The 18174-nt window shown below is 39.4% G+C and overlaps 1 protein-coding gene across 1 annotated transcript; it reads left to right on the plus strand.

The window, feature by feature from the left end:
* The first annotated feature begins 48 nt into the window (after positions 1–48).
* LOC137274711 (uncharacterized) lies at positions 49–4762 on the plus strand. The gene is made up of 5 exons (XM_067808084.1): positions 49–318; positions 2475–2602; positions 3260–3375; positions 3755–3888; positions 4649–4762. The coding sequence occupies exons 1-5, from the start codon at positions 49–51 to the stop codon at positions 4760–4762; spliced, it is 762 nt and encodes a 253-aa protein (XP_067664185.1).
* The last annotated feature ends 13412 nt before the right edge of the window (positions 4763–18174 follow it).

Raw genomic sequence — 18174 nt, forward strand, 5'->3', positions numbered from 1 at the left:
TATGCATAAACATCCCAAAGTCATCCCATTCAGGCCGAGGCAGTCACAATGGCGATTTTGTTCGTTTTCTCGCTAGTCCTGGCTACGTCTCTTGCCCAAATCCCAATCCCGCAAAGGGAGGTGGGGTTTGTGTACAATTCTGCCAACCCCAATGCTCCGGTGCACTTTGACTTCTACATCGACCAAATGTGCCCCTACAGCAAGGAAGCGTTTGGAACTGTTCTACAACTAGCGAGCGTTTACGGGCCGGAAACACTTAAACTGACGATCCACCTGTTTCCCCTGCCGTACCACCGGAACTCCTTCTACGCCAGCAAGGTAAAGGTCGCGGCGCTTGCGCACAGTCGCCAACATCACCCTCACCAAACATGTCCAGATACCATCTATTTCCGAATCGTTTTCAAAAGGAATCGTATTTATTCCCTCCTGAATCCCAAACGAACTTTTATATAAATACAAATATCAATTTTGAAAGAACATGTCAATTCTACAAAGGCATATTATCCGTACTGGGAAACAATGCAATATTTTCGTGGGATTGTACTGGGAATTCATTAAGCAGCGTTTAAACAAATCTTTTCTTCTCTGCTGATATTTGTGAGTCTTCATGTAAAAATTAGCCCACCTGCAGGGCCCCGTTCCTCAAACGATCGTAGTGCTACCACGGCCGTAAGTGTGTTAAAGTATGGAGTTACGATCATCTTAGCTCTACGATCGCTTTGAGTAACGGGATATTTCACAAGCTAGTAAAGTATACAGGGTCTAAATAAGTGACCCGTCCAATGATTAAGTACACGTTGTTAGGACGACGCTGAAACGTTTCAATCCTCTTATATACAAACAACTTTACAAAACAGTTACAATTCATTGAATTAGCACTTTCACGATCGGCAGACAATTTTGTCATCAGTTATTGAAAAGATTATTAAATTTCTATTTATATTCTTTACAAATTGCGGGTGTTCAATGTTCGTTACGAGGGATTGTCTAATAAACAATGGATTTTCATTGACACCATCCCTGCACATCTACACTAAACGCCATATGAAGTTACCCTCCCTCCTTTATACAATGACGGAAGTACCTATCTTCAGCTGAGCTTCTGATATCGATGCGTAGGCGTCCAATTCTTGGTATGTCTACGGTGATCCTATCGTCTGTCTGTAGCGCTAAATAAGTCTTATAACCGTGACACGGTTGGCAATTGCGTTGTGTGTCTACTCCGTCTACACCACCCCAATGGCTCTGTCTCTCTCTTCACCTGTTAATCGGGGCATAGTTCTCATACTTGTGTATCATATCATGCATCCTAGGCTCTCCTTATACCGGACAGAATCATTCTACTCGTCAGCTTGATGCAAATACAGCTCGAATATTGCTATGTTTTGGCGATCGATATTGCTACAATGTCTGGGCACACAGGAAATGGATAAATGCTACTTTACAAACAAAAATGTTAGCCAAAATAATTTTAGATGTTCTTAAACACTTTTTCAAGCACGTATTTCTATTTTTCTCTAATGCAAATCGAAAAGTAATAGAAAAGTATCAAATTATGCAAATTGGCAGAAATGTTTTAAAAGACTGAAATCATGGGAATGGTTGTTTTACAATTGTCCACACTCTACAACAGCTGTTCCTTGTCTTTTTGACAGTTGAAAATGGTGTCATTCTTCTTTATCTTTGTCTCAAAGCAGAATTTTATTTCAACCTATCTTCAGATCATCTAAATCACTGTTATTGGTTTATTTCGGCATGGTCGAAAATAGGACAATTTAAGTCTTCTGAAAAAAGATGCATTTCACCTAAATATGAATGCATTTGAGAATATAATTATAAATATAAATATGATTTGCACTAAGCTGTGTTGTTATGCTTTCTTGTAAACTAATACCATCTAACACATCTTTGATATTTTTTCAGCAATGCATGTTAAGTTAGGAGGGTGTGAATGTTTTGGGGGCGTTTAGTGTACACGTGCAACAACTGCGTATGCTCCTCTGTTCCAATACATTATTGTATCAACAGTGAACAGTGATAACACATTTGTGATTAATGAAGCGTCAATAAGTGTACTTTCATCGAAGGGAAATGTGTGAGGGCAAGTATTATCATGAGTAAATTACTGGGCAAACACTGTTTTAATGAAAGTAAACAGTCAAGATGTTTTTTTGGAAACGAGATCAAAGTTTCGGACAGACTTGCTGTATTGCCTTCTATAACGCCCATATATGCACTATGATGCTGGCGTTTCGGCACCAAATAACACAAAGCATATGGTAAATGTGTGAAGTATATGATCTTAGTTTACAATTTCCACACATTTTAACCATGCGGAGACTCAAAGCCGGGTACTCGGAGGTGTCTAGCGAACGCTTTAACCACAGAACTCCCGCGGCCCGACGGCACACCACTGTTCTGCATGGGTAAGTAAACGAGGACTGACATGACCCAATCATGCTGATATTCAACAGGGTTCGCACATCTTCAACAAGGTGATGGACACTGCCACGACCTTCAACTGGATGAAAACCATTTACGAACGCATGGACATGTTTTCAAATAACGCCACCGTGAATATACCGGACAGCCAGATAGTCGAGTAAGTGCTGGTACCAGTGTTACCTGACCTACACTCAAACGTCATAACTAGACTTTGAACCCACTTTTAGCAGCTTCTAATACAGATAGGGGAAGCTACTCTTCACTAAACATTGTATTATCCTTGAGCCAAGGCCTGTACTATGAATTTTGTAATGATTCACCAGACAGGGAAAGCATTGTTGAGTGCCTGTTCAAAGTAAGATAGCTTCGATAAGACGTTGACTGAACCATCAGTGCCGCTGATGAAAATATATTTTTTGTGGAAAAATCATCAGTTCCTAGGAAGCACCACCCTCGTTTGTCCAGTGAGCGAATTAATACTGCTTCATACCGCATTGTGCCTGAACCTCGACATAAAGTGTAGGAAGACGGTATTATTGAAGTTTAAAATTAAAATTCATTTGTAAATATCATTTTCTTATGAAACAAAGAAGTAGAATTCAGTTTAACCAGAGTTGTTGTGGTGTCTATTTTCACTTTCACTCGAGAAAATTCGGATCGGCTGAAAAGAAGGTCATTGACTTAATAGGTAACGAGACATCTGTTTCGGTAAGTATGATATATTACGGTGGGTTAAATTATAGTGACTGTAAAAGAGCATCCTTTAATTAACTTTCCTTGTGAGTCCTTATAATACACATCGTGTTTGTTTCAGTATGTTTGCCAATATTGCTGACAAAGTCGGTGTACCGGCATCACAGTTCAAGGCCCTGATAATGGATGAGAATATCGAGATGGACACGAGGGTCGGCTGGAAGTACTGCTGTACTCGTAAGTTTACCATACTTTCTCTTATAAGCCCGAAAAGGTGAAGTAAAATGTGATTGTTCATTCAGCAGTATTACAGCTATATGGCGACTGTCTGTAAATATTCGAGCACTGACCACACAATACTGTCATTATCAATATGAGCACCGATCTAAGCAACTGGGATACGATGACATGTGTCATCCTAATCAGCGAGTCTGACCACCCGATTCCGTCAGTGGCCTTTTACGACAAACATGTGCTGCTTTTAACCCGGATCTTCACGGGTTGTCATGAGCAGCTGGGAGTCAGTGGGTTGTTGCTTTAGAATATACATAGATGGGAAACTTTGCCCAGTTGTTAAATCTAGTGACGAATGGTCTTCCTGATATCTAACCCTCAGGAGGTGTTGCGCATACTCCGACGTTCATGATCAACGATGTAGTTGTTGCCGGGGAGCCCACGTGGACAGTGTCTGAGTGGAAACAGGTCATCGACCCTCTGCTGTCTGGGCCACCCCTTGTCCGGCCACTGGAGGTAGGGCCGGGTGTAAAGATAACATGCACCTGACTTGGTAAACAAGCTTTGAGTCTCAGTGGATCTTATCCACGCTGTCTTAAAGTTAATGCTGATATGTTAAGGAAATCACTGATAGGGTAAGAAAAGATGATGACGGATGGTGATAAGGATAATTTGACGGCGATGTCGACCACACCACGGAAAAAGGTCCAATTAATATTGACTGTATTGATGATTGTTGTTGAGGAATGACGGTAACGATGGATGATATGTGTGTGTGTGTGTGTGTGTGTGTGTGTGTGTGTTTGTGTGTGTGTGTGTGTGTGTTTGTGTGTGTTTGTTTGTTTTTATATCAGCAATATTCCTGATACATGGCGGTGGTCTGTAAATAATTGAATCTGGACCAGACAATCCCGTGTTGATGGTGGACAATGCCGAAGATTATTCTTGATAATGTGTTAGGGTGACGATTGTTGATGGTAAATCCTAATGACGATCGGTGATGATGAATAAGACGTGAAGGATTGTCAGACGACCGCTGCTGGTGGTAATGATAACATGATGATGATGATGATGAAGGAGATGAAGGTCTATGGAGATGAAGAAGATGCTGATGCTGCTGACGCCGATGATGATAGAGATGTAGGTCAATGGAGATGAAGAAGATGCTGCTGTTGCTGACGACGTCGATGATGAAGGTGACGATGACGATGGCGATGATGATGATGATGATGATGATGATGATGATGATGATGACTGTGTTGTTTCTATCTTTCAGACCACCAACACCACCTGCCCTCCAGGAATTAAGCAGTGTGAATTCCTCCCCGGCAAGATAGAATGTTGCAAAGATGGAGAGTTCTGTATCCCCAACGTCGGATGTCGGTGCTGATGTATGCCGTGACAGACATCATCATTCTAGAACTGTCAGTGATATAACTGAGCCGTGTTGTTGACATTACAATATTTGTCTGCATCTGAATTTACTTTCTTTGTGGGAAGGCTCGTTCCTATTTCTGAATTCACCAGTGCATAGGAGGGTGGGGTAGCCTAATGGTTAAAGCGTTTGGTCGTCAGTGGTTCGATTCCCCACATGAGTATAATGTGTGAAGAATATTACTGTGTGCCCCGCTGTGGTATTCCAATTATGAGACTGCGGCCTGTAAATAATCGAGTCTGGGTCAGAACGTTTTGGCCGATTCCCCGTTGTCTTTATGTTGGTAGAATGCTCTTATGTCTTTGCTCGTTATGCTCTTATGTCTTTGCTCGTTATGTTCTTAAGTCTTTGCCACTATTCTTGGGGCACATGTTTATCAGTCAGCAATCTGCTTGTTTGATGGTTTGAATGCTTCACGCGATAATCACTCGACGTGATACGGTTCTGTACATACTTGTATTATTCTGCTAATATTTGTACAGCGACAATATCAAGCTCATCTTCTCAAAGACTCTTTGTTTTCACAAGATGATTATTGGATGTCAATCTCAACGGCACATCGAGTTACCAGTCTCAACTCCCTGGGGATCATACAACGCTTGCAGCCACTATAGTCTGTTTGCAGCAAAACGAATCGATGAATTTCACTTTAAACAAAACTGTAAATCGAATATAGCAAATTATAGTAATAATGTTACCTTGCCAGTTAAACATTTAAATCTCAGAATTGTATTCACGTTAGGATAACAGTTGATAAACAAACGATCGTAGTTTCAAATCGGGGGTGGGAGAGGTGTGTGTGTGTGTGTACGTACCGCACGTGCATTTGTTTCTCTGTTCCAACTACTGCGCGCACACCCTTGTAATACAAAACAAACAGAACAGATTTGAACCAATGATCATTTGCTGAACATCTTTATCTTTAGTTGAAGTTTTAATTTGCTTACTTTTATTACTTAAAGTGAACTTCATCGGTATGTTTTCACTGCAATCAGAATATATGCGCGATGAGTTAACGTGACTTTCACATCCATACGAGGTAGCCATATGCAGCTCGGTGGGTGGGCTAAGACATATTCAGAGCAGGTGCGATTCCATGAAGTTTTAAATGGCGAGGGTGGTGGTGTGTGTGCCAGGGAGTTCGACCCCACTGAAACCAAACACTCCTGCCACCCTACACCCCCTACCCCGCTCCGAAGGGCATACGAATTGTAATCAATCAAAGTAGTTGTCATCTCTCCATTCTTGTCGAAATGAAGTTGATAAAATCACCGTCATTCGCGCTGCGGTATAAGGGAAGTAACTCGTGTGGCACTATCTGCAGGAGATGTCGCACGCCCGCAATACCTGTGCACGTGCTACTTGACAGGTGAGCGAAATATTTCTTCTGATGTTTGCTTACACGCAAGTCATGCAAGGTTGAAATGTTAAGCCGTAGCTTAGGTTCAACAGTGGGTATTCCTAACACCTGGCAGGTTGTTTTTACAGTAAGACCACCTGAAGTAGTTAATCGCTTGATTTATGCGATCCCGTTTACATGGAGACTGAGCTTGCTCTGTCGTCATGTGAAATTGCTCGTTCCCAACAGGGGTTCGAACGCACACTCTCAGAATGATTGAGAAACCTAATCTCCACATAGGCTGATACGGAGTGCGTGTGCAGGTGTGCACTTTAGACTAATGGTTAGTCTCTAAATATCTATAAATTAATTTTGATGGTAACAAACCAAGCCATAGAATGACAAAAGGAGCCCAAGGAAGACCAGAGATTCAGGAAATCTAGACTTGCTTCACTTGAGGCTTTAGCATTAGAGTAGGGAAAATAATGTGGTTCAGGGACTGGAGACAGACTACCATGTCTGCTTATACTGGCCCAAGAAGTCCTGGGTTAGAATTGATCTTCAGTAACCCATGCTTGTCATAAGAGGTGACTGATGAGATCAGGTGGTCGGGCTTGCTGACTTGTTGACACATGTCATCATATCCCAACTGCATAGATCGGTGCTCATGCAGTTGATCATTGGATTGTCTGGTCCTGACTTGATTATTTACAGGATGATCCATTTAGCAGGAATTCTGATGAGTGTAGCATTAAACAACAAGAAATTCCATGCATGCCATATCATTCAAGGACTGTGAGACAGACTAAGGTGCACTTCTTCCTATAAGTTTATTAAGTGACTCTTTGAAACTCTCATGAAATGGAATGATCACCCTCCTCTTGTCAAGAGTGTACACCCCGCAACCCTTGCATATAACATACTGTGGTAGTTATAGTCATATATGAGTTATGTGTGAAGTTTAGTATAAAACATTGGTAAAAAGGAACTTTCAAGTGCCTTAATTTCAGAGGCGTTTTTGGTTGAGTATGTTTTTGCCATGCTTTTTGCAATATTCCAACAATATCATTCCAGGGTACATCAGATGTGGGCTTCACACACTGTACCTATGTTGGGATTTGAACCCAATTCATCAACAAATGAATGCTTAAGCAATGTACTAACTCCCCTCCCTACGGACATTTGGAAAAGCTGAAACTGCATAATGGCTGCTAAAGCTTAGATAACTTGTACGCAGCGATAACTAGTCAGTATAGTTTAAGTGCAATATTAGTAATTCCTAAATATCTGACGACTTACAAAGCAAGTGATCTTAATATTAACATTATCATAACTCCCATACGGTATGGCAGTCTTAGTGGTAAAGCTGTGTTGTACCCAGGTACAGAGACTAAGGTAAAGCTGTGTTGTACCCAGGTACAGAGACTAAGGTAAAGCTGTGTTGTATCCAGGTACAGAGACTAAGGTAAAGCTGTGTTGTACCCAGGTACAGAGACTAAGGTAAAGCTGTGTTGTACCCAGGTACAGAGACTAAGGTAAAGCTGTGTTGTACCCAGGTACAGAGACTAAGGTAAAGCTGTGTTGTACCCAGGTACAGTGACTAAGGTAAAGCTGTGTTGTACCCAGGTACAGTGACTAAGGTAAAGCTGTGTTGTACCCAGGTACAGAGACTAAGGTAAAGCTGGGTGTAATGGTACTCCTAATACTGTGTTGATAAATAATTTGATAAATATGCATTGATCTTTGACATTTCTATGTTTCATTACTTACAAATTGATTTGTGTATCATACCCCCTTCACACTTTAGGTGGAATAAGCTGGAAGGCTGTCGGAATGAAAATTTTGGAGATTCCTGAAAATTTGTACTGAATCCTAAAACTTACTGCTACTGAATTGGGGTCAATTCTTGTAACATGCTCAAATGTTTAGAACATGTTCAGAACTTTCGAGGTACATCTGAAGTGGAAAAACACTGAACAGCATTTTAGGTGCATTCTAAGTATTCTTACTGTATTCTAATTCAGTCTGAATATATTCGAGGGATGGAATTCACTCATTCAATATTTACTCTAGTGTTGTGATTGAAGTTTCAGTGACGTCATGTTTGATTGTTGTCTAGTTCCGTGATGCAGATACGAGACAAAAACAAAGAAAGCACCCCCTAATGTTTTATTGGTATAGTCCTGTTAAAATGTAAAACATCAAAGAATAAGGTATTCTCATTCTTCCCTAACACAAACTTCTAAAATGCCTGTTAATTGTTGATAAATTGAAATGGAAAGGATGAAGAATATCTCTGTCTCAATGTATAACTCCTACTTGAACATTTTCTCGGTCACTATATTATGATTAACAGTGGATTAAAACTTGCTTTGATAATTTTATTTATCTTTTCTATCAGATACAAAGACAATAACTTATCAAATGTTTAGATGTGAGGAAGGTAACAGCATTTTTACTGGAATGTAGTTTCTGTTCTGTTCCTGTTAAACAAAAGTACGTAGAAAACCTGCAGAGAGCAACAAAAATGTAGAATATGTACACAGTCTCAATGAAAATAGCCCCACAATTCACAAACAAAGACACAATCCCCATGAAGTGTGTTTGAAATGAACAAAACTGCCGCATTTTCAGTGAATGCAAACACAGAGAGTCAAATCGACAGCAAGAAAATGGGTGCACATGTACTCAGTGTGTTGCGGTCTCCATCGAACATGTGATATAGTGTAATCATTATGATTCAGACTTGATAGAAATTGTGTTTTGTTTGGGTGCAGGGGTAACTAAGTGGCTACAGCATTCGCTCGCCAGACTGAACACATGGGTTCGAATAACCACATGGGCACAATGTGTGAAGCCTGTTTCTGTTGTCATTGCTGTGACATTGTTTGAATATAGCTAAAAGTGGGGTGTTGGGATAGTCAAGTGACTAAAACGTTCTCTCATCACGCCGAGGACACGGGTTCAATTCCCCATATGAGTACAATATGTGAAGTCCATTTCTGGTGTCCCCCGCTATGATGTAAGTGGAATATTGCTAAAAGCGGTGTAAAATCCAACTCGCGCTAAAAGCAGTGTAAAACAAAACTATCTTAATCACTCCCTCACATTGATTTAAATTTATATTGTAAAATATGCGAGTTGCACATAACTTGTTTAAAACAAGGATCGCTTTATTAGATTGGGACCCTGGGCCCCGTTTCACAAAGCTCTTGTAAGCCTAAGATCTCGTAACTTTTCTCGTAGCATCCGTAGCTCCTGTGTTACAATATAGGAGGCACAATGGCTACAAGAAAACGTACGAGATCTTAGGCTTACGAGAGTTTTGTGAAACGGGACCGTGGGTAGTATATACATCTGTGTAGACAGGTGAGGGACGAATGGCATTAATTGGAACAGCATGTAACCATTCGTTGGTTCACAGTACAGATTGAAAGCAAACAGGGTGCTGTAGAGCTTGGGAAGTAAAATTACTTTTGTCCAGATTTACAGTTGTGCAAGTTGTTAAAATAGTTATGTTCCAAACCCAAGTTTCAAGATGTAGACAAGTTTCCAAGCATGTTTACTTTTGTAATCACATTATGTATTCCCACAACCTGTAACTTCTGACTGGTTGATAGTGTTCAACTTGTTGTTCCAACCAACAGTGGAGCAAGTCTGTCAGCCCAGGGTACCACCGGTTTTTTTGACAAAACATTTTGAGGTGGTGGGGTTAGAGGCGGTGGAGTAGGCGGTTGAAGCGTTCGCTTGTTATGCCGAAGACCTGGATTGGTTCAGTTCTCCACATGGGTACAAGGTGTGAAGCCCGTGTCTGGTGTCCCAGCTGTGATATTGCTGATATATTGCTAAAGCCATAGTCAGTCACTCACTAAGAAAACATTCATCCAGATTACATTTTCACCATTTTCCCTAGAACCCTGAAGCCTCTGCTTCAGCTCTGCATTCCTGACAATAAAACATCTGAGGGTTTATTTGTGGAATTATTTCTATTGAACCTCATACATAATGCTATCTCAGAGACCATATGTTAGTCCAGGGCCCCGTTTCACAAAACTCTCGTAAGCCTAAGATTTCGTAAGTTTTCTCGTAGCCATTGTGCCTCCTATACTGTAGTTTTGTGAAACGGGGCCCAGGATACCACTTTTGCTCAGAAAAAGAGGGGCTTTGTAATTTTTACAGAGGAACATTTGATGCACTTAAGTTGCACTTTCAATGACATGCTTTCACAACTTGTTTTCTTCGTACAATTTAAATTTACAGCATTTTAGGGTAAGCTCATTCATACCGATCCAAGAGACAAGAAGATATCTCATTGATCCAAGTCTGAAGCTTTACACAACATGGTGAACAAATCTGCCAGCCCTTCAACAATGTCATCTGGAAGTAAAGTTACATTCTGAAAAGCACCATGTTTTTTTCTGTTCCACTGAATGCAAACTTGCGAATTGATCCCTGAAAAATGTACATAGAATGTGTTAAACTACACAAAAGGAGAGACACATTGAACAATACTCAGATAACTTTTGAAGAGCTGAAATAAGTCTAAAGCATCATATATATTTTTGAAACTACCCAGCTTGTTTTGACACCAAAAAATCCAATAAAGTAATTTAAAATGTGTGCCCAAAATGGAATAATAAATAAACTCTAACAACTTGATAGGTTTTCATTTGGAATTTTCTGATTTTTCCCGAGTAAGGACTTTGTGACCATAAATGAATTTGTAGTACTGATACTTAGATTTTGGAAACTTGTGTTTGGAGCTGACGTTTCAAGGAACTGTTCCTGTTCATCCACAGTGTTGTCATTTGAAAAAGTCTAAACATGAAGGTATAATTTATCTCTCTCCGACTCACGTCTCTGTCTTTGAATATAGACAAGTCCACACAGCTTATAAATAAAGCATAGTGTATGGTCGTCTGTATTTACATGAAGCCTGCTTGCTTTCAAGAAACACAACATTTTATCCGATACCCCTTTCATCCATCGTGGCACATGTAACACTCAAAACCCACTCGTAGTGTTTCATGGCCATTCCAGGATAGGAAATTGGCCTTGATTATAGGTTCCAAGATGTGCACTTAGGTATTATTGTATGCTCCATCAACCGGTGACCAAGGAGGGGAATAATGTTAGATTGTATGAACTAAAATATGCGTTGTATATTATACACGTTTTTCAGTGTGGATTGTATGGTGATGGTTTATCTTTACAATATCCAGATGTCTTGAGGTGCTCTGGCCTTGGAATTTTATGTTTTAAGGATATGTTGATACACCAATGGTTTATTCATGATAAAAGAATTGTCAGTATTTTATAAGTTTGTATGAAAATAATTTCAAATTACTCTTCTTTTTGTCATATGTATTCAAACATTTAGAGATAAGATCAGTTAAAAAAACAGTTCAATTTTTTGTGGTGCATTGTTCTGCTGCCATGTTAGTGAAAGTAGTGTTTTACTTGTATCTTATTCATATTAGTCTGAATGGAAATATGGTCACACTCAACAATATTCCAGCTATACGGATCAGTCTGTAAATAACCCAGTCTGGACCAGACATTCCAATGATAAAAGGCATGAGCAACAGTTATGCAACTGGGATCTGATGACATGTATCAACCAAGTCAGCAAGCCTGACCACCTGATTCCGTTAGTTGCTTGTTATGACAAGTATGGGTTACTGAAGATCAATTTTAACCCAGATCTTCTTGGGCCAGTGCAGATTTTGCTAGTCTGTCTCTCAGTCCCTGAACCAGATTATTTTTGTTACTGCCAAGCCCTCTCTGCAGTGCTAAAGCCTTTAATGAAGCAAGTCTAGATTTCCTCAGGTTCTGAATCTCTGGTCTCCCTTGGGCTTCTTTTCAGTTTGTATGGTTTAGTTTGTTACTGTCAAAATTATATATATTCAGAGACTAAGCATTAGGCTACAGGTATGTGTGTGTGTGCAAGTATCTGTCATAAGTTGCATAGCAGGAAGATTATGATATTTTGTACTTGTGTTATTTATGGATTATTGTCAAAAGTATTGGATGAAGATACAGTCCAGTATTCCCCATCCCTGTCTTCTCACTGTCTTCACGTAACAGGCGACTGATGAAATCAGGCTTGCTCACTCAGTTGACACATATTATTGTTTCCCAGTTACGCAGATTGATACACATGCTGTTGATCACTGGATTGTTTACAGATTTACAGATTATTTACAGACTGCCTCCATATAGCTTGAATATTATGAGTGTGGCGTAAAACTAAATTCACTCATTCACAGACTTCACCCATCACATCATTTCCCCAAGGGGTGGTGGGGAGCCATGTGGTTAAAACATTAGCTCATCATGCCGAAGCCCCAATATGGGTACAGTGTGTGAAGCCCATTTCTGGTGTCCCCCACTAGTATATTGCTAGAATGGAATATTGCTAGAAACACTCACTCACTCAGTATAGTATACTCACTCTCGCATCTCCACTTACAGTAGGTGATTAATGTCATTACTGTCCATCTATGCTGTATCATGATTTGAGATAATATCCTGAAGTTATGGTGTTTACTTTAGGTTTAATGACAGACTAAATAACAATATTCTGTGATTTATATATAACAGGCAAAATCACAGTAGTGTTAATTGTTGAAAATAACAGCAAGTTACAATATTGTGTGAATTATGTTTATGATGACAGCATTGTGTAAGTCATGTATGAGAGATTAAATGTCATCACTGTATGAATATTTTCTTATGACAGAAATGACAATTAAGTGTTTATTATGCACTATTTTGAGAAAGATTTATCATAACAGACAAAATCACCTTATCATAACAGACAATGTTTATGCTATGAAAAGTAACAATGTGTAGATTGTTCAGAATGATGGGCTTACTATTGTGTGAACTATCAGTGACAAACTGTATGTCACCCGTAAAGGTCCCGGGGTAGAATAGGAACCCATTCTTGCCATAAAAAGCGACTGTGCTTGTCATAAGGGACGACTAATGGGATCAGGTGGTCAGGCTCGCTGACTTGGTTGACACATGTCATTGGTTCCCAGTTGCACAGATCGATGCTCATGTTGTTGATCACTGGATTGTCTGGTCCAGACTCGATTATTTACAGACTGCCGCCATACAACTGGAATATTGCTGAGTAAAACTAAACTCAATCACTCACTCACTTACAAACTGTATGTCTCTATTGTGTGAACTCTTAATAATGACAAAATAAATGATAGTATTGTGTGAACTATAAATAATGACCAATTATATGACACTATTGTTTGAACTATTAACAGTGATGAAATACTTGACACTACTTTATGAACTAATAATAACCAATTATATGACACTATTGTATGAACTATTAATAATGACAAAATACATGACACTATTTTATGAAGTATTAATGGCCAAATATACGATACTATTGTATGAAGTATTGATGATGTCAAAACAATTGACACGACTGTATGAACTATTAATAACAAACTCTATAACAATATTGTGTGAATTATTAAATAGTGTTGTGAATTGGTTAAAGTCCCATGATTGATGATTGGTTCTTTACAACTGATAAATCCTCAAAAATAATTAGCTGTCGTTTATAGAAAATTCCTGGTTATTTTTGGTAATGCACAAAAATGTAAAGAATTACAGGCAAACAAGTATAAATTGGACTGGTGCAAAGAACACGTTTACGAGACGTAAGCAGTGCATGGCAAACCCATTTGGTTTGTGAACGGGAGAACAGATGTATCCTAGTGCATGTGCAGTGCATGATGATGAAATTGATTCTGTGCATAGCTGCACACGCCTTGTTCAGAAGACTCTCTTATGGTTGGTGTAGCAACTACACTTGATTGCAGACAAAGTGGGGCCCCTTGGCTCACATCGACAAGCGCCAAATGGGCGGCACTCATACATACTAATACAGGTCAATTGCCAGGTCATTGCTCAATGTTTCCCAGTAATTTTTATGAGTTGTTTTGCTAATAGAACAAAATTCATATGCGTATATTTCCCGGAGTGTTAAAGATAAATTCAATCCTGACCTGGATTGAGCTGGTAGTGCTTTCAAATTGTGACAGACAAAATCAACCCTGTGAAAAATATTGTTACAGCAAACAAGTGTTCCAAACTTGATTGCGTACGAATATGGGAAAACATCATCAAATGCTTAGTCACTGTGGCCACTGTCTTGATTATTTCGGTTAACTGCATCACCACTACTATCAATAACGACAAACTATACCACCCATCAAAAGTTATTGCTCTCTTGAAGCATTCACTTTGTGTGTGTGTGTGTGTGTGTGTGCGTGCGTGCGTGCGCGCAGGTGTGTGTGTGCGCAGGTGTGTGTGTGTGTGTGTGCGCAGGTGTGTGTGGGTGTGTGTGCAGGTGTGGGTGTGGGTGTGGGTGGGTGGGTGTGGGTGGGTGTGGGTGTGTGTGTGTGTGTGTGTGTGTGGGTGGGTGTGTGGGGTGTGGGTGTGGGGGTGTGGGTGTGTGTGTGTGTGTGAGTGAGTGTGTGTGAGACAGAGATTAAATCAACTACGAATTTCATTACTTACTTGAGGGAATCAGCTGAAAACCTTATGCGGATGAAATGCACAAGGATATTGTGTCAAATTGCTTAAAAGCATGTGCAAATATTGTGGATGTGAACAACTGCGTTTGGATTTAATATTTTGTTAAGAATTTGCCTGTTATCACCAAGTTTCATCATTTATTGAACTCAAGACAATAATCTTTTCAATGTTCCGAATTTTTTTTACAATACGTTGGTTCACATGTAAACAGTACGTTTAAACAGTATAAAATATCTTGCAAAATCTAGTATAAAACAATTGACGGATAAAGGTGACTACAATTACTCTACTGAGTCTAAAAGTTTGACTGCTAGTATATATGACCGAGACCATATAATTTATTATATAGTCTTTGATATGACGGTATTGTGTGAACTATTAATAATGACAAAGTACATTGACATTATCGTGAACTATTAAATAGAGACGAAGTTAATAGCACCATTGTGTGAACTATTAATAGGGACAAAGTAAATAACAATATTGTATAAATTATATACAATAATAAACCTGTCTCTCATGTTATTCATTTGTGTATTCGGAGGAGTCTCCACCAGAAGCCTCACAGAAACTACAATGCGACCAGCAACTCTGTCTCACTGCAGACATCTAATTGGGTAATTTAGTATTCTTTTACAGAAGTGAATATTGTTGCTATGCAGATGGTGAACAGCCTTTGTTGTGAACTGACTTTATAACAATAAGTGCCACAGCTGCATTGAAAGTTGACACTTGCCATGAATATGTACACGATAGCTGATGTGGCTTCGTGCAGCAATCACTCAATCATTTGAAGGTTTGACAAAGGTGGTGCATATTAAAACCATACACAGTTGGTTGTGAGAGTAATTTTATCTGATTTTGAATGTCATTGTCATCGTGGAGAGTGGCATCCTTGGTCATACTGGAAAACTGGAATTTTCTGGTTTTATTCCCAGGTTTATCAGCATTATATTTTGTTTATGTGTCTCACTGACTCACTAACTCACTTTTTCACTGACTCACTCATTCCTTCACTCATTCCTTCACTCACTCCTTCAGTCACCCACTCCTTCACTCTTTCACGCCTTCATGCACTCACTCCTTCACTCTCCTCACTAACTCCTTCACTCACTCTCCTTCACTCATTCATTCCTTTACTCCTTCACCCATTCCTTTACTCACTCACAGGCAGTTCAATACTGCCTTCAGCAACTCATGCTTGCCATAAAAGGCGAATATGCTTGTCGCAAGAGGCAACTAATGGGATCAGGTGGTCAGGCTTGCTGACTTGGTTGACACATGTCATAGGTTCCCAATTGTGCAGATCGATGCTTATGTTGTTGATCACTGGATTGTCTGGTCCAGACTCAATTATTTACAGACCGCTGCCATATAGCTGGAATACTGCTGAGTGCGGCGTAAAACTCTACTCACTCACTCACTCAGTCCAAAACTAGTCCTATGTTGTTACAAAAGAGGCTTTGAAGTCGCTTGTTTGTTAAAGCGCTCACTCATCATGACTAGTATCCAGGTTCACTTCTATACATTAGTACAGTGTGTGAAACCCATTTCTGGTGTTCCCCATGGTGATATTGCCAGAATATTAGAAGTGCATACTTACTTATTGTGAAAAGAACTGTTGGACGATGCAGACTGTTTTAGTAGGTACTTGTAAAGACTACATACAGATCGGTGTACAATTAGTCTGGAGATGCATGCATGATCAAAGCTGATATTTGGTAAATACTGTACATGTATTGCCAGAAAAGAATGTTCAAATTCAACATTTTTGTTTATTTTTCAGTGTTTTCATTTTTTTCTGTAAAATAATATTTGTGAGTGGGAGATTGCTGCACATTTCGCAGCCATTAAAATAATGCATCTGAAATATATGTTTAAAAATGCCCCTAAGTATGTTCACAACTGTCCTCTTTACTCTTAATTTTCATTTAAGGATAAATGTCTGTCGTTATGGTTTTTTTCTGCCCGGAATGTGTAGAATGAAGATTTCTTATCACTCAGTTTAACCTTTTTAACCTTTTCCATAAAAAATGCCCCCAACAACATGTAGAATAAGATGAGTTTATTTACAACAAGGGAGACAACTCTAACAGGCTTAATGTAAAGTGAGGGCTCCCTCTAGTAGCTGGACCCTTTAAGAGAGCACCATTCGGGTTTGTGCCAGAGCTTGGATGTTGTGGAGTTGATTATTGAAAGCGTGTCTTGCGGCAATGAAGTTCAACAAACGCCATTTTGTTAACACATTTCTTTCGGGTAACTTGTGCCTCTTCCCCATAGAAGCTCTCCTTTATGCTGTTGCAGTTTAAATAATGGCACCAACTGAAACCAGGGGACTAAATATCATCTTGACTCAGTTGATCACGTGATGTGTATTGGTCAATATCATCGGCCAGCATCAAGCCTGGTAACATGTTTAAATCAATTTATATGCTTAATTTAATGTATTTTTTCATGAGTTCATCTGGTTTTGATATGACCAGTGAAATACTTGTATCAGATGAAATAGAATTAAAAAAAGTACAAATTGATTTTGAAAAAATTGGTTTTGGGTTTCTCAGAAAAAGGATAATCCAAGGTAGTAAATTGAAAGATATTTTTTTTAAGACAAAGATAAAAGTAATTTAAGATTTTGAAAAAAATTAATGTAATTCTTCCAGTGCATGGCTGTTTTTGTGTTAACATTAGCATGGTGTATCTAGGTCAGATTGTTTTATTGGATTTGGAGGAAATTTGAGCTATTTGAAGTGGGTTACTGATTTTTAAAAATCAGATTACATTGTTTACATCAATCTGGAAATATTTGATTAATAATCCGAATCATACGGTATTGGCTAAAGCTTAAGGAAAAACTGCAATGTTGGCTTGGTGCATTTGATCTGGATGATCGAGATAAAAGTGAAAATTGTCTTTGAAAAAATCCAATGATTTGGCTTAACTCATCGTTGAGTGCATGCCTTTGATGATGGGGCAAGTTCATCATCATCTGCGTGCATTGCTTCAGATGTGAGGTGTTAGCTGGGTCATGAGGAGGGTGTGGGAGAGAGTGGGCGGGGACAATGAATACAAGTGGATGTGGGTTTTGGGGGTGGGAATGTGGGTGTGGGTGGGTGTGTGAGAGAGATGGAGGGAGATAGACTAATGCCTAGTCTCTAAATAGATGGAATTTTGATAGTAGCAAACAGACCTGATAAAATGAAAAGGAGCCCCAGGGAGTTTCAGAATATGGGGAAATGTAGACTTGCTTTATTTAAGGCTTCAGCATTGCAGGGAGGGCAGTAGGCTGTAGGGCTTTGGTTAAGAGAGAGAGATAGAGAAAGAACGAGAGAGAGAAAGAAAGAGAGATAGAGTTGGTAGGGGCAGGTGACTTAGAAACTGTGATGAGTATGTGTAGGGTGTGCGTGAGAGAGTGAATGTGTGTTGTATGAGTGTATGTGTGGAATTGTGTGGATGT

The sequence above is a fragment of the Haliotis asinina genome, chromosome 1 (genome assembly GCF_037392515.1).
Source record: "Haliotis asinina isolate JCU_RB_2024 chromosome 1, JCU_Hal_asi_v2, whole genome shotgun sequence".
In the NCBI taxonomy this organism is placed as follows: Eukaryota; Metazoa; Mollusca; class Gastropoda; order Lepetellida; family Haliotidae; genus Haliotis; species Haliotis asinina.

Coding starts and splice junctions, on each gene's coding strand:
- LOC137274711 (XM_067808084.1), top strand. CDS start 49: ATGGCGATTTTGTTCGTTTTCTCGCTAGTCCTGGCTACGTCTCTTGCC. Junction 3,376..3,754: donor CTGGAAGTACTGCTGTACTC/GTAAGTTTACCA, acceptor TCTAACCCTCAG/GAGGTGTTGCGCATACTCCG. Junction 3,889..4,648: donor CCCTTGTCCGGCCACTGGAG/GTAGGGCCGGGT, acceptor TCTATCTTTCAG/ACCACCAACACCACCTGCCC.